A 17,485-nucleotide genomic window follows, 5' to 3' on the forward strand; every position below is an offset into this window, starting at 1 on the left:
CAAATTTTGCATATTTGTGAGGAATCATCTTACCTACTATCAAATAATTTCTGTTTAATTTTCCGTTGCATATTTTTCGAATTGCAACCATTTAATCAACATATGTACAGTGCCGTGAACTCCTTTAACATGGCGGCCTATGGGATTGTGCATTGTTGAACCATACGTAAGTTGATAAATGTGATGTCATTGGTTAAATAGTGGTCGAGATGATTTCACATTTGCCTGTCAGATTTTACAAAGATCCATCATAAACTCACTTCATGAAAACAACATGTAAGTTTATAGAAATTACGTCAAGTGGCCCAGTATAACGGGTCTGTAGGTTTTGACAGCCGAACCCCTCAGTGAGTGAGTCAGTGAGTGAGTAAGTGAGTATGGTTTTACACCGCTTTTAGCAATATTCCCGAAATATCACGAAATGGGTTTCACACATTGTACCCATGTGGGGAATCGAAACCTGGTCTTTGACGTGACGAGCCAACTCTTTAACCACTAGGCTACCCCACCGCCCCCTACTCCTCAGCAGTGTAGATGTTATCTGCCCACGAGTGACAGGAGCGTAACGGCTATGGGTGCCAGCAAGAGCCTGGCGATGTCAAAGGTTAACCTTGGAAGTTTCTACCAGAATAAACATGTTACTTTTATTAAATGCCCGACAACCCTTTCACTACATATTTTGATGACTCAAGAGATTAATTTGATTAGCATATATGCAATTTCATTTTTTACATTTGTTCTGAAAATAAAATCTTCAGCATGGGGATGTCAGCATCAAATAAGTGTACAACCCTAGCCCTATTTTCACAGCCTGCCTGAAATATACTGAGTCAAAAAAGAAACTTCACATTCTTTCTTCAGGGCACTATAAAATAACAAGAAATGGTAAGATGGTTAAATTGTTATTATTTCATTGCTGAGATCTGTGTGATGTACTCGATACACTGACAGTGCCATAATCAGTTACATTAGGCTACACCGCCGTTCCAAAACATGGGTTTGTCAAGTCACAAGAATAAAAATGCGAAATTTCTCAGTTCAATATCGTGTATGGCCGCCCCGCGTATTCACCGCTGCCAAACACCGTCACCTCATCGACTGCCTGATGCTTGTGAACACGTGGTTGGGGATTCTGCGCCATTGCTCTTGCAATTTCTGAGGTTGGTTCCTTAGACCACGAAGCCTTCTCCCAAGTGCTTCCCAAACGTGCTCTATTGGATTAAGGTCAGGGGACCTCGATGGCCAGTCCATGACGTTGATTCCAGCGTTTTGAAGGAAATTTCGTGTCAACATCGCGGTATGCGGCCGAGCATTATCATGCTGGAACTGTAGACCTGGGCCATGAGCCGCCATGAAAGGAACGAGTTCAGGGGTGAGCACCTGGTCGCGGTAAGCAGCAGCTGTGAGGTTTCCACGCATGACCAGAAGTTGGGAACGGTTGTTCCCACAGAAAGCACTCCACACCATGCAACTTCCGCCCTGAATCTGTCGCCTTCCTGTACACAACATTGGGCATACCGTTTACGACGTCGTCTCCAGACTCTATGCCTGCCGTCCGCGAATCTGAGGGTAAACCTGGATTCATCGCTAAAAACGATTCCAGTCTCTCTGGGTCCATCGGAGGTGGCGTTGGGCCCACAGCAGACGTTGACGTTGATGAAACGGCGTCAATATTGGCTCACGATATGGACGTCGAGAATGGAGATTGGCAGCCCGCAACCGATTTCGAATGGTCTGTGTTGACAGTCGACCTCTAAACCTCTCAGCCCTGGTTCGTGTAGCCGGCAGAAATCTGTCACGTAGATGACGTAGGACGATTTGACGGTCTTCTGCTCGTGACGTCACACGTGGACGACCCGACCTTGGGCGATCAGAAGTGGTACCAGTTTGTTGTAGACGACCTCGCAAGTCATACACAGTTCGACGGCTGCATCCCATTGCTCTTGCGACGTCAATAACTGATCTTCTCGCTTGCAACATGCCAACGGCACGTTCATGTTGCACATTTGACAATCGTGGCATTTCAAGTACTGTTAGAACTGTGGTTTAAAAGTGTTTTTTTCAATTCTTGAGGCGAATGCAAACACGTGCATATGAAGAAAACTTCGATGTGAAGATCACGTGATCGACTGCACGTGCAAAACCTGATTTGGCACTAACATTTGCACGACGAATGGATGGGTTTGAGTGGGTAACGTTTTTCTAGAGTCGAAAGATAGGGATCCCATTTCGGATACATACATGTATCATCAGAAAGAACTTATTCATTATTTTTCAAATTACATTTTGTGAAGTTTCTTTTTTGACTCAGTATATGAAACCCTGAATGAAACATTTAGCCAACTCACAGGCCTGTTTCTATGGAAACGCACCTCCTCTGGCCCCCTCACTGACACAGTGGGAAATTCAAATCAGAATTTATAAAAGAGAAATGGATTTTCAAAATGTATTTTGTAGGCTGTCTGCATTCATACATTTTACCGTGAGCCTTCATAACATACTTCTTTACACTGTGGTTTAAATTCATCATGAACCGGTAAGTCAATTTTGTGATATTGCTTGGAATGTACTTGAATACTGCATTGCTTTGCATCGAAAGACAGCTTTCGACAAGGCAAAGAGGCCACAACCAATCTGTGTATATGAACTTCGGCCATTAAGAAGCCTTATATAAACAGCCCTGTGAAGAGAGGCGCAATGGAGGCAGCGGAGAGCTAGAGTCATCAGAGAGGCACTGGAGAGCGCTGAACCCTGACCAGACCAAGACCAGCTGAGCAGTCCAGAAGACTCTTCTGAGAAAACCAACACAGTGACGATCTAGCAGCTGACTCGGGAGAAGACACACCCGTAAGGACAAGCTGACATACCTGTGAACGTCTGAAAACATCCCTCGCCTCTCTCAAGTCTCTGCCACGGCCTTTGTGATCACTGTAAGTCGAAGCGTAGTGTTGTATTAATAAAACACCTTGCTGAAAACCTTTAACCGTTCTGTTATCGTTCTACATAGGGAGCATATTTCTAGTGTGATCAACAGACCAACTCTCGGAAAATTGTGTATAATTTGTGACACAAATATAAATTTTTATAAGAAACTGCCATCATTTATTTGTGCGTTTTCCCAGTTTGTTACAAGGGTGCATTGGGAACTAGAGTTGGTCTGTCGTTTTTATTGCAGTCCGCGTTGGTTTGATTCTTTTATGTCTATTTGCTTTTGTGTTAGATTGCAATTCATCGGTATCATTTTGTCTCAAACGAGCTGTAATGTAAGTGTCAATGGTTCATCAACACATAGAACACAATGACTACCGACCGGCTGCTTTAACATCCGTTATTATGAAGTGTCGTACTTCGCCATCTCAAGATGGAATTGATATACTTGAATCGACCCTCTGCGATTCGCATATAGAGCAAACTGTAGTAACAGTGACAACAGGGAATTCGTCTTTTATTCCAGTACTGAAGAGGTCACATGCCCATAGTACAAAGTCAGATAACAATAACGGCATACAATCACAAAGTTTGCAGACGTGTTTGTCTATATACAAAAGTGGTGGATATACATACCTAGGACACACCAACAAAACGTGGAACACGTCTACAATTACATTTAAATTTTCAAAATTAAACAATCTGTTTTCTTTTGGAATAGCATAATATCTTACCTTCTCGATCGTAAGAACATGTGCAGAACGTCTAAATCTGGTTAACGAAACGACGAATTTTAGAGGAGGTATTGCTCTACATTTAAAACTGATTTAAAAGTACCGTAAAAAGTGGAGTTTAACGACTGCATTATATGACCTTGGACTAGTAATCTGTTTTGACAACAATACATTACTTAAAGCCACGGGACGGTGGGATAGCTTAATTTTTAAAGCGTCCGCTCGTCACGCTGGAGACCCGGGTTCGATTCCCGACATGGGTACAATGTGTGAAGCCAATTTCTGGTGTCCCCGCCGTGATATTGCTGGAATATTGCTAAAAGCAGCGGAATACAATATTCACTCACTCACTTAAAGCAAAATGTTTTAGTAAATTTCTAACATTCGTTAACTAATGTGATCTTCTGTGTCAAACAAACAGAGCTTTACCCAGTATTTGATAACTTACATGGATATTTGTGCTTATAGATAAAGTGGGAAGCACCCACATTCGCCACAAATCATCACATTTGGGGTATTTAATTTAACTCCCAAAATGTTTTGGACCACGCATAAAAGTGAACCTTTTCCAATGCTTCCAAACCAGAAAGTCTGTGCCCCATATTACAGAATTTTGATATCCAATATTTTGAAAAATATCTTAAGATTTACATTGCCCTAGAGTGACAATAATACTATAAGTCAACATCTAGAGTTATTAATCAGCATTAGTATACACATGAGTCGCCGACCGGGCATCGGAATCATTTGAATCAGAATAGATGTACAGGAAATTGTTAAGTTCAACACTGAACAGAACAAGTGATCTCTTACAACACAAGAAGGGTTGGTCAGCTTGACACAAACGATCAAAATTAGTAACAGTAATAACACAAATCTCAGTACCAATGTTGATGGAAAAGAGTTCTCTATCCATGAGGAACTGTCCCTGTGATGGCCGTGTCCTTATGGGAATGGGTAGTTGAGGTAAACCCCCAAAGATATAGATATATCTATGTATCCTCTTGTAGCACCCACCAAACGTTCTTGGAACGGGGGGTGGTGGGTTAGTCTAGTGGTTAAAGCGTTGGCTCGTCGCGCCGAAGACCCGGGTTCGAATCCCCACATGGGTACAATGAGTCAAGTCCATTTCTGGTGTCCCCAGCCGTGATATTGCTGGAATATTGCTAAAAGCGATGTAAAACCAAACTCAGTTAGTCAGCCAGTCTTTGAACGGCTGAGCAGATGTGGCCTCCTCCATAAAATGTTCCAGAACATGTCCTCTTTCCAGAATTTATCGTATTCTGAAGATGCGTCTAAATCGCTTTAATATTGACTGCTTTTTTTTCGGTGTTGGTTCTTCAATGATTGGTGCATACAAATTTCCAAGACACTTAGTCATCATGTCTCCAGAGAGTTTCATGACATGTTCAAGGTTATTTTCAAATAGCTCCCTGTAGTTCATCAGCCAGTCCCACACCACCACAGAGGCTATCTTAGACTCAGTCACAAGTTCCTTACAGTCCACTCGATGACCGACAACAAATATAGGCAAATCTGTTTCCATGTGCTTTTCTTTGAGAATAATATCTTTGATCAGAGGCAGCACCTTGAAAGACTCTTTGTCCTCTACCAAGTGCATCAGAATGAAAGCATCACACGCTCCGATCTTTTTCTGCAAACCTCTGTCAGAAACACTGTCTTGCGTTACATCAGCGATGTGAAAGATTACCTCACAGTCTTTGATGGTCCATTTATATTCGTTTTCGAAGGACATCTGACTTTCGCCCCATACATCCTGCAGCTGACTCAAGAAGGAACGTTTGCCAATACCAGCCTTTCCTACAACCATAACATGCAGTGCTGATTTTGGCGCGTAGGACAGGTTCATTGTTGTTGAGTTGAGTATTAACTTTAAGCTGTCTACACGTCCTCGTTTGCCGCCTTTAATAGTGTTCCTGTCAACGGACTGTCTTCGTATGCAGCATTTGTCGCCAGTCTTACATTTATACCCCGCTGTGTTTCCGTTACGTACACAAGGTGTTTTTCACAGCTTGCCTTCAAGCAGTTATTTTATTTGTGCTAGGGCAAAACGCTGTTTAGTCTTAGTTGTTATTCTGGCAGCCTTGTTTTGTTTTTGGTTTTATAATGTGTTTATTAGCACCTGCTAGCTAACTGTTGGTGCGCACCAAGAACGTTTCATCACCTGCAAAGGGGTCCGTCTGTTCCATGGCAACAAGGCATCCGTGAAGAGACGTGGGTGATGGGTAACGCTAAGCGCTCTTCAACCCCTGTTGTGGACCCGGGGGGTATATTTGGTCCACCAACCCGTTTGACTTGGGTTGCGCCCTTGTGTCGGTGGAGGACGGGAGTCTGGTGGTTGAGGGCACTGGGAGCCTGAAACCGTGTTCCTTTTGCCCAACACACAACTTCGCCCCTTACTTCACCTAGACGGGTGGTAGAACTGGCCCGGTTCTATCAATCGGCCGGTCAAGCCGTGCCCTGTGCATGGACAACATACTTATTGCAATTATTGTACATGTTTGTACATTTGTGATAGTGGATGTTTGTATTTCAAATTATATACTATATGCTTGCCTAGAGTCTTATGCCAGAAGGCGGTGGCTCATGGGCACTGGTTCCAGGAACAGAGTTCCTTTGCCAAACACACCACTTCGCCCCTTACTTCACCCAGACGGGTGGTTGAATGGGCGGGGTTCAACCAACCGGTCGGTCATGTCGAGCCCTGTGCATCAGTTGTATTTGCACAAATTATATTAACAATATTTTTGACTTTAGGTCATGGCTAATTTTTGTTTCTAAAACATCACTTGTCCTATTTTAATTGCCTAGAGTCTTATGCTCAGAAGGCGATGGCTCATGGGCCAATCTGGTAGATTGATTACTTGTTTAATCTTTCTGCCTGAGTATATCATCCCAGTATCCTTGGTGCTGCAAGTCGGAGATCCACTTGTATATAGCATGGTCTTTATGACACTCCATGGTGGGTGGGGAGCTGGGTTGATGAATCTTTTATACTTAAACATGCTCTTGAAACCCCCTTGAAAAAAAGCGTCAACTTGACAATGATCATGAGGTTAATGAAGGCTGTCGACCTCTTAAACAAGTTGAGTACTGGCCGAGATTTCTGGTTCTATAATCTCCAGACATGCAACCTATAAAATTGAATCCATTTGCAATTTTAAAAGGAGTGTATGGTATAGCCGGTGATGTTAAGAATATCAAACGTATGAGGTCCGGATCACTTATAATCGAATGTGCCAAAAGACAGCAAGCTACCAACTTACAATCTGTTGATACATTGGCTGGATTCCCCGTTTCAGTATCTGACTACAGGTCACTTAATTCAAGCAAAGGCATTGTAAAGGACCGTGATCACCTCCTAGATGATATGTCCGAGCTTGACATAGTTTTTGGGGAAGTGTCCACACTAATACTAAAGGTAAAATCCTTGAGGAATTTGTTGCTGATAACATTTTTTGTATTCTAAATGATGATTCAGCCACATAGTTGCATCCAGCTACGGGAACATATTATTCCCTGGATCTGTCTCTCGCTGACTCAAACTTGTATAAGGAATTTGAAAGGATGGTCAATGATGACCTATATGGGAGTGACCACTTCCCTACCATTCTCAAAACAATCAACCCTGGAGATGATCCACCTTTGCCAATGAGAAATTTCGCCAGGGCTGATTGGTCACTATACGAGACTCTGTGTGTTGAACACTTGATCATGACAGTGAAGATCCTATAGAGTCGTTTTCGGATATACTAAATCACATTGCTGACAAAACAATTCCTAAGTCCTCTGCAATTCCACATATTCGTAAACCACGGTTTAATAATGAATGCAAACAGGCCAGAAAATGTACGAAGAAGGCCGAAATTGTTTTTCGCAAACACCCTACTTTCTATAATATAGACAAAGTCAAAATTACTAATGCTAAGGCTAGACGTTCTTTTAAACAAAACAAGCGTCAGTCTTGGCGAAATTATGTTTCTAAAATAAATTCACGTACACCTGTGTCAAAGGTGTGGAACATGATCCAAAGAATATAGGGCAAAGGTTCCAAATCTGCTGTTCATCATTTGAAGGACGGTGATAAGTTATTGACTAATAAAACTGACATTGCAAATACATTTGGTGAAACTCTTGCCAAGCATTCATCTTCATCTAATTATGTCCCTGAGTTTCAAAAGTATCAGAAACAACGGGAGAAGAAAAGAATAAACTTTAACTCAGACAATGGTGAACTATTTTCGTTACATGAGCTCCATACCGCCCTTGAGCAAGCTCATGATACAGCAACAAGAGCGGATAATATTCACTGTCAGCTCTTGAAGCATTTGCCGGAATCATTTTTAGAAATCCTTTTAGAAATCTTTGATCAAATATTGGACTTCGTGGCGTAATGCCATTGTAGTCCCTATTCCAAAACCTGGCCTGGATCGTACTGATCCGTCTAATTACAGACCAATCTCTTAACGTGTTGTGTCCTTAAAACCATCGAACGAATGGTAAACAATAGATTAACTTGGTGTCTTGAAACCAATAATCTCATAACCAATATCCAATGTAGTTTCAGGAAAAATCGTAGTACCATTGATCATTTGGTACGACTAGAATCCTTTGTTAAATATGTAATAGTAAATAAACAACATGCCGTATCGATATTCTTTGATCTCGAGAAAGCGCACGATACAACCTGGAAGCATGGCATTTTAAAGGATTTACATGATTTTGGTTTGAGGGATCGTTTACCTCTTTTTATATCACAGTTTTTAACAGACAGACACTTTCAAGTTCGAGTGGGTTCAACCCTGTCTGACCATTATAATCAGGATCAGGGTGTCCCACAAGGCAGTATTTTGTCTGCGACATTGTTTAGCATTAAGATCAACAGTTTATCCAAGGTTTTAAATGATTCAATTGATGGATAACCTCATAACCAACGGCAATTGCAGTTATGTTTGAATAAAATAAATAAATGGTGTCTTGAAAACGGCTTTAAAGTTTCTAAATCAAAAACTAATAATCTATACTTTTGTAGAAAATATAAGCCGCATAAGGACCCAGTGATATCTTTAAATGGCACTCCCATCAAAATTGTCAAGGAGGCCAAATTCTTGGGTCTAATTTTTTATTCTCATTTAACCTTTCTGCCACACATTAAATCCCTTACAGCTAAATGCCTAAAAGCACTAGATTTGTTAAAGGTTGTCTCCAATTCTAAGTGGGGAGGGGATCGAACTACCCTATTTCACTGATACAGATCATTGGTTCGATCTAAACTTATGGCTCCATCGTATATGGTGGAGCCTGAAAAGGCAACTTAAAAGTGCTTGATTCTGTCCACCACCAAGGTGACTTTGTCTTGGGTCATTCAGAACATCTCCTGTTGATACTCTCTATGTTGAGGCAGATGAGCCTTCTATTACCCAACGCCGTATTAAATTATCTTTACAATATATTACCAAACTATATTCTAACGAGTTTAACCCTGCTTTTAATTGTGTCTTTAATCCTCTCTATGAGGATTTGTACAACAAAAAGTCTTCTAGTGTTCCGCCTCTTGGTTTGAGAATTAAACCATTCATTTCTGCTGCCGGCATTGGGCTGGAAAATATGTCTCCTTCCCTTCTTCTTTCTTCTCCTCCTTGGCAACTGGTGAGACCAGACGTTGACCTAACTCTGACAAAGTTTAAGAAAACTGTAACTAATGAATTACAATATAAACAAGAATATAATCAATTAAAAAATAGATATAATACATACCAATCCTTATTTACAGATGGGTCCAGGGATGGTGGCGCCGTGGCATGTGCCACTGTCATTGGACCCCGAACAGTATCTTCTCGACTACCAAAGAACAGCTCTATTTTCACAGTGGAAAATAAGGCCATATTAACAGCTCTTAAATATATTAATAAACACCACCCTGGCTTTTAACACACCACAACTTAGTTCACTGTAGCTCTGGTCAGGCTCGCTGAACTGATTGACAAATGTCATCGTATCAATGTTGGTCACTGGATTAGCTCGTCAAGACTCGTAAATATTTACAGACCACCTTACAGCTATAATATTGCTGGGTACGGCGTTAACAATAAACAGACAAATCACAGTATTCATCGACAGTGTTAAAAACATCTTGTTGATGATAGTTATCGAGTCACGCGTGTCAAAAACAGTAATGCAACCGTTTCCACATCTGCAAGAAATTAACTGGAAACTTCCGACTATATCATGAGCAAATCTTTGCGAGTGTGAGAGTATCGGTTTACCTCGATTTGTGCCCATGCGGGGAATGGAGCTCGAGCGAACACTTTAACCACCTGGCTACCCCATCGTCCCCGACGGTGAAGGAAATGTACATCTATAGAGTGTGTGAGTGAGTTTAGTTTTACGTCGCACTCAGCAATATTCCAGTTATATGGCGGCGGTCTGTAAATGATCGAGTCTGGACCAGACAATCCAGTGATCGACAGCATGAACATCGATCTGCGCAATTGGGAACCGATGACATGAGTCAACCAAGCCAGCGACCCGTTAGTCATTTCATTTTCTCGAAACTTGCGTTTCTTTTGCTGTTCAGCATATAATTGTTGGTCATATTTGCAGTATATGTGTGTTTGTGGAAATTGTAAAAAAATCATCGTTTGCTGCTTTCATAGATTTTTGAAAGGCTTGTGATTTTATGGTACATTTTGAGGCGTTAAGGGGATTGTGTTGGCGTTAATGAAAATATATTAGCACTGTATCTTAATGTTCAATTCAGTGTTTGAGTATGTTCCCATTTGGTTTGAGGTTAAGCGAATGATGTGAATAAATTGTTTAAAATTCTGAATAATTGGAGTAAAAAAATGGACATTGATGTTAACGTAGATAAGTCACATATTGTACATTTTAGAAATCTTAAAAAATACAATTATATTTTCACTCTTGATAACTGTTTTAAGCATTGCTAATGGCTATTGCTATGCGGGTTTACTATTAAGGGAGCAACTGGACTATAATCTTATTTTTGTTAGTTTCAGACAATATGAGGTATGCATTTTAACACTTATTCATCGGGTTATATTTTATTCGGAGTGGTAACATATGCACCGAATATTGCCCGCAATGGGTACGTATTGTGGGTCCCTCCTAATGTCCAGCTATGTTTATCTATAGTTAAGTACAATTGTGCAGTTTTTTTTAATATGGCTAATTGTTTACATAAACATGTTACGTGTTTAAGTGAGTGAGTTTCGTTTTACGCTGCACTCAGCAATATGACGTCGGTCTGTAAATAATAGAATCTGGACCAGACAATCCATTGATCAACAGCATGAAAATCGATCTGCGCAATTGGGAACCGATGACATGTGTCAACCAAGTCAGCGGTTCCCTTACCACCCGATCCCGTTAGTCGCCTCTTACGACAAGCATGGGTTGCTGAAGATCAATTCTAACCCAGACCTTCACGGGTCGATCAACAGCATGAGCATAGATCTACGCAATTGAGAACCGATGACATGTATCAACCAAGTCAGCGAGCCTGACCACCCGATTCCATTAGTCGCCTTTGGACAAGCATAGTCGCCTTTTGTGGCAAGCATGGGCTGCTGAAGACCTATTCTACCCCGGATCTTCACGGGTCAGTAGCTGTTATTTGTAAATTTGGTATTCTGTTGAACAGTTCATGGTTCTCCCACATATGTTCAACAAGACAATAGCCAGTTAATCCAACCCGCCTTCAGTCCAAACATGATTCATATCGTCGACCATGCACATTGAACAGACTTTGTGTTGTGTTGTTTTAGGAAAGCCATGTATAGAATGTTCAAGTAGGTGTACACCAAGGTTCTTGTTTGCTCACTGCTTCTTCGTCTAACGTGGACAAAAGACCTGTGCTCCGACTGTGAGTGTTTAATATATCTTAAAATGTTCGGTTAGCCAAGATTTCAAACCATGCACATTACTGGACAGTCACGGTAATTCATATCGACATATCATAGAAATACAGTGTTTGTATGGTGGTCGAACCGGCATCTATTAGCAGACTGTAATTAAATTGATGACGCTCAAAATCTATTACTGCAAGTGCTTGACGAACTGGAAGTTCACAAGATAACACCCACAGCAAACACTAATTTTATTAAGAAATATTAAAATATATTACTGCAGACATAGATACAAATATTTTCATGATAAATAGTATAACTTCCACAGAAAATGCAATGTGTATGCTATATCATTATGAATAGTATCTACGAACTCACTTGTACAAAACTATCAAGGCCAGATTATTCAGTTCAACGACCGCCAAGGCCTGTACATCTTTTCGTCATAATATATCGGTATTAGCAAATCAGAGGCTAGGCCCTTATGGTGTTGACAGAGCAAATACGGATCTAGATTCGCTAAACGTCATTACACGACAGAGATGTCTTCAGCCATGTCCCGACAACGTTTCGATGCAACCGCAAGAAGATGCCACGGGTCACATTGCAAGTATGCCTAACCTGTATAAATACAAAAGCATTTCGTTTACATCAATGCACTACCTTGTGTAAGTAGTGATATAACTTATAACTGCCACGTTGTTCAGTATCCTTGGTGGTGGCAGAAGGAGATGGAATCTCTGTGGGGTTTTTTCACAACTTGCATCCTAGCAACATGTTTAACACCTGGACAGGCTGGTATGATGTTTTCTATTTTTCTCTCTAAAATCCTATTTGTCTTTCATTTATCAATGGTACGTTAACAACACCTTTGATCTGTTGCCTTAGTATTTTACAAGTTGATGTTTTGTGGGGGACAGCTTCTTTATCATATTGTCATGAGACCTCGTCAATGTGAAAAGTGTTCAATTCCATCCCTGTTGTAACAGCTCCTGACCCGTGAAGATCCGGGGTAGAATAGGTCTTCAGCAGCCCATGCTTGCCACAAAAGACAAATGGAAATTTTTGGATTTTCCAGCAACGACCCAAAACATCGTTCAAAGCATGCACAGGCCTGGTTTCGGACACAAAATATGACATTATTAGATTGGCCAAGCTATAGCCCTCACCTAAATCCCGTAGAAATTGTTTGGGGACTTATGAAGGAAAGTGTCAATAAGAAAAAAATGACAAATATTGCTGAAATGAAAGAAGAGATGGTCCGATATTGGGACAGCATGGGCCACGACTTTCTAACTTCTTTATCAGTAGTATGCCTCGCCGTATTGAAGCCTGCATTGCTGCCCATGGTGACTTGACAAAATACTATCTGTTCACCTGTCTTTGAATCTGGAGTTATGTTCTGCTAATATTCACATTTAATACGTGAGTAATGAGTGAAAAAAATATAAAAAATACAATCTTTAAATTCTCAATAATTTCTGGTTGTACTATATTTGCCTTAGGTTGCACAGTCCTTGATTGAGAAAAACATTCTTATGTAAAACTTGCAATATGTACCCCATCTGATAATTCAGACAGGTGCTTTTACATAATAATAATAATAATAAGTCGATTTGTATAGCGCCATATATCCAATCACCAAGTGGTTGCTCATGGCACTAACTATATACATATTTACACTACATCGGTGTATGTCTGTTTACACGTACTGTTGGAGACGGTTAATAACCCAATAATCCATACCCAAGTTGTTTAATCATATGGAAATCATATCAGTGTGACAACTCATATAACCTGCGCACACTTCCCTCTCGCTGTCGTATCTAGCCCAAACCATTCCCCCAAAATAGATTCCTGGAATTGATTTCTAAGGACTTATGATTGCTTTGCTTCTGAGTTGTTAGCCTCCGAGCAATGGTTCACGTTTCTGTCGACATAGCTTGCTGCTTTGTATATACTGAGGAAAACAAATAAAGGAACACCACTTCATGGCAGTGTTCCCTCCTTCCCACTGTAACTTTACCGATCCACCATTAACTACCTTACCACGTTTCAAATGAAGAGTATCACATTTGTCGAGTCCAAACGTCATTCAAATACCATTAGAAAAGGACTCGAAAAGGGGAACCTGTTCTTTCCAATTGGTATCTCCTTTGGCAAGGAGCTCGATGTCGATGTAATGGAGATGAGTAAGCGGTGTTGGGGATCTGTGCTGAGGAGGCCCTTCTCTCTGTTGTGCAGAAAGCTTCCGAAGTCTACACCTGCCCTTGCGAGTACATCTCAATTAGATATCAAAATGTGGGAAATTCAATACTGAACACATTTTATCCAATAAAACCTACTTCAAGCTTACAATTAGAGCTTACAATTTGTTTTCAGAGGGTGATAGTCATTTTTCACTGCAAGGCTGCCATTTAGTGAAAAATGGGACCTGCGTTATAAACCTTATGCAAATCTAAATTCAAATGGACTTTTAATATCAAATGGACACAAATGTATACTTAGAGACGTAGACTTTCTAATGTATGTAAGTTCTGCTCTCAGTGATCATTATTTTCCCGAGAAAATAACAAAATATCTGCATTTGGGGGGAAGGGGGTGGAATCCTATTTTTTCATACATTTTCCCAATTTGTGAATCTAATAATGCTGAACCCCCACAAATTAAATATCAAAACGTGGGACATTGAATACTGAACATAGTTCACCCACATTTCTATGTCTAATGCTTATAGTTTTAGCTGTAGCATTGTTTTTGTAGACAGAGGGTCGGGTTCAAGAAAATGACCGCCATCTTTAAAAAATGGCCGCCAAAAACCTAATTAGCTTGGCATGGGAGGTGTCTATCACGTGATTTCTTAAAGTACATACCTTAAGCTATATGAAAATCATTGCGACTGTTTGCCCCTCAATTTGGTAGTCAATCAATATTTGCAAAGTCTGCCTCAAGGAATATAAATGACTTTTCTTTGGAAACCGTGTGAAGTTCTTCCAATGTTCGAGCGGCAGCATAGACACAGCAATTAACTTCATGTAATGAACAGTCCGCAGAAAGTGTCATAGAAATAATGTCATTTAATAAATTAATTTCATTTTTTGGGAAAAGAGCCACGTGTTTGTTTGATTGGCCTCTGTTTTTCTAAAGATATGTCAGATATTTCATCATAAATGGAATGAAACAAAATATACACAGGGTTTTCAGAAAGATCTGCAACTGAGGAAGAGGAAGAGTGAGGGTCTATTATTATTATTTATACATATTTATATAGTGCCAATATCCAGATCACCTGCTCAAAGGCACTTTGTGAAACTGACACTAATAACAATAATAATAGTGATAATAATTGTCCACTTATACAGTGCTGAACTCCACGCGGCAGGGACAACATGATGGACATTATTACCCAGTGATGCCAGTGAGGCGTTAGTTGGCTAATAGTCGTGTGATCTTTTCTACCGGGTACCCATTTTCTGCTTTGTGAACAATGGAAGGAGCAGTGGAAGACGTCAAACCTCCTCACATTTCAGAACTATTTATTCCTTCATATATGTTGCAATGTGTTTATCGTGTAAAAAGTACACCAGAAAAATCTATGGCGGCATCGGGGAAATTTATTTTTGTCAACATATGTGTTTACTGAAGGATATGGTCAGAAGGTAAGACACTCCATTGTGTAATGCAGAAGGGTCGCTAAATAGTTTAGATATCATTCTTAACGAACAAGTAATGGTCCCATATTGATCCGGTTGAGAATATAGGTCTCTAGCAGCATATGTTCATCGTTATAGTCGAGCAAAGTGATTACCCTTGGTGTTTTGTGTGTTTGTTTGTTTGTTTAACGCCGCAATATTCCAGCTATATGGATGCGGTATGTAAATATTCGTGTCTGGACCACACAATCCAGTGATCAACAACATGAGCATCGATCTACACAAGTGGAATACGATGACATATGTCAAACAAGTCAGCGAGCCTGACCACCCGATCCCGCTAGTCGCCTCTTACAAGCATGGGTTGCTGAATACCAATTCTACCCCGGACCTTCACGGGCATCATCTTCATATAGGAGTACCTTTTCGTCTCTATGACTGAATGAAGGCTTCACTACCGGTTGTACTGTGCTCCCAGTTTGTTAAGAATTATCCAACTATTAGAACCAAATATCTCATACAATTTTGCAAATTTTAAGATGTTTCCTAGTGTCCCTTGAAGTGGATATTAGTCCTGGGCACAAACAAAGGACTAACGGAGGGAACCTGCTATTATCTAGACAAGCGCACGGCATTTCGGGGAGAAAAGCGAGAAGAGGATTATCCCCTACTTCTTGTGAAGAGTAGCTGTCAATACTGTAATGACACATTTTGTTTTCCATCAGTGAGGAGGTTATTTTAAAATAAAATTTCTACTTTCATCTTAAAAATATACAGGTTCATAAATACATAATACACACCTCAAAACAGAAAATATTTTTTGTATGTAGTTTTACATAATAAATATTTAGGAATATATGTATCACTTTTAAGGTTAGGTTAATAAAAAATCACGATGAATACTAATAGAAAATACTTGAAAATCAAGATTGTGTCCATTTTTTAAGAATATCGTAGATGAGATTCATTTTATGATAGAATATATAATATAATAGGTTTCGACTAAAATATATCATAAATATGCAATATGTTAATGAAGATTGTCTAATAAATCTTCTTCAAAATGTCAACCCTAATTGTATACCTCTTTATGCAAACTTTATCCAAGAAGCTTTCATGTTATGCTGCTCATTACTGAAAACGTGGTGAGGTGAAATTGGGTTTAAGATCGTTCTTGAGAATATTTCGCTCATATGACGACCTGTATGCATGTGCATGTGTGGCTGCTTGTTCTAGCCCAGACTTAAGCTGGTTTTATATGAATACCCCACTCAGACACATTACACTTACTCCGAGCCGACCAGTCCTTGCTGTACCCATTAATACCTAGCGCCAGGCAGGGACCAACAAGTACCATATTTTAACGTCTTTTAGTATGACGCGGCCGGGGATTCACTTCCGGTCAGACGCTCAAACCACTACACCACGGTGGTGGTCTACTGTAAATATTTTCGTACATATTTTCAACGTATATGCTCTAAATATATCTTATACATATGTTGGTGTTGCGAACTTAAGCACCTTGTATGTACAGATAGATATTCATTATTTCCTCCAACTGAATGAAGATTACAATGTCTGGTAATAATATATTTTACATGAAATGATTAAGATAGATAATTGATAGAGTCACAAATTTTCATATACATACAAGTGTTTTAGCAAGTATCGCAATTTCCTTATAAAATGGCTTACATTAATTATTACTTTTGCCCATACATCTCTTTGCAGTTCCATGATACACGCTATTGGACATCCACCAAGTAAAAATGCAAGAATGACATCATCATCTTGATCCCAGATCTTAACAAAAGTTTCTACATCCAGAATATCACATATGGAGTTAAAAAGTTCATTTCTGTCATTCATATTTATCGTACATGACATAAACACGTGCTTTACAATATCATTGGCGACAGTTTTAAATAAACATTCTCTTGAAACAATTTCAGCTGATCAATAGAATACAAGTCTTGCAATATCAGTTAACTGGTCGTTTGTCTCTGCAGCTAGCATCCAGAGATAGTGTTCATTGCTGAATCTTATATTGATATATCTTGACAGACAAAGTCTTGAATTAAGATGAACATAAAATAGATTTTCTCGATGAAATTTAGTAGCATCATTTACGGCTTTGGACCAGCATTTCTTACTGATGAATTGACCATTATTGACATAGTTCGCTAGTATATCGTTTAGGTTATACTTATGTACAAGTTGCAGCATATTATATATCGGGGACTTTCTACTACATACGCTGCATGTAGAACTATCTTTACAC

The 17,485-nt window shown here is 39.9% G+C and overlaps 1 protein-coding gene across 1 annotated transcript; it reads right to left on the reverse strand.

The window, feature by feature from the left end:
* Positions 1–4,935: 4,935 nt before the first annotated feature.
* Positions 4,936–5,532, reverse strand: LOC124270026. Its single transcript, XM_046705046.1, has one exon. The coding sequence runs from the start codon at positions 5,530–5,532 to the stop codon at positions 4,936–4,938; it is 597 nt and encodes a 198-aa protein (XP_046561002.1).
* Positions 5,533–17,485: the final 11,953 nt, after the last annotated feature.

This window comes from Haliotis rubra, unplaced genomic scaffold (genome assembly GCF_003918875.1).
Source record: "Haliotis rubra isolate DU_JTF1 unplaced genomic scaffold, ASM391887v1 Scf1490, whole genome shotgun sequence".
NCBI lineage: Eukaryota > Metazoa > Mollusca > Gastropoda > Lepetellida > Haliotidae > Haliotis > Haliotis rubra.

Coding starts and splice junctions, on each gene's coding strand:
- LOC124270026 (XM_046705046.1), bottom strand. CDS start 5,532: ATGAACCTGTCCTACGCGCCAAAATCAGCACTGCATGTTATGGTTGTA.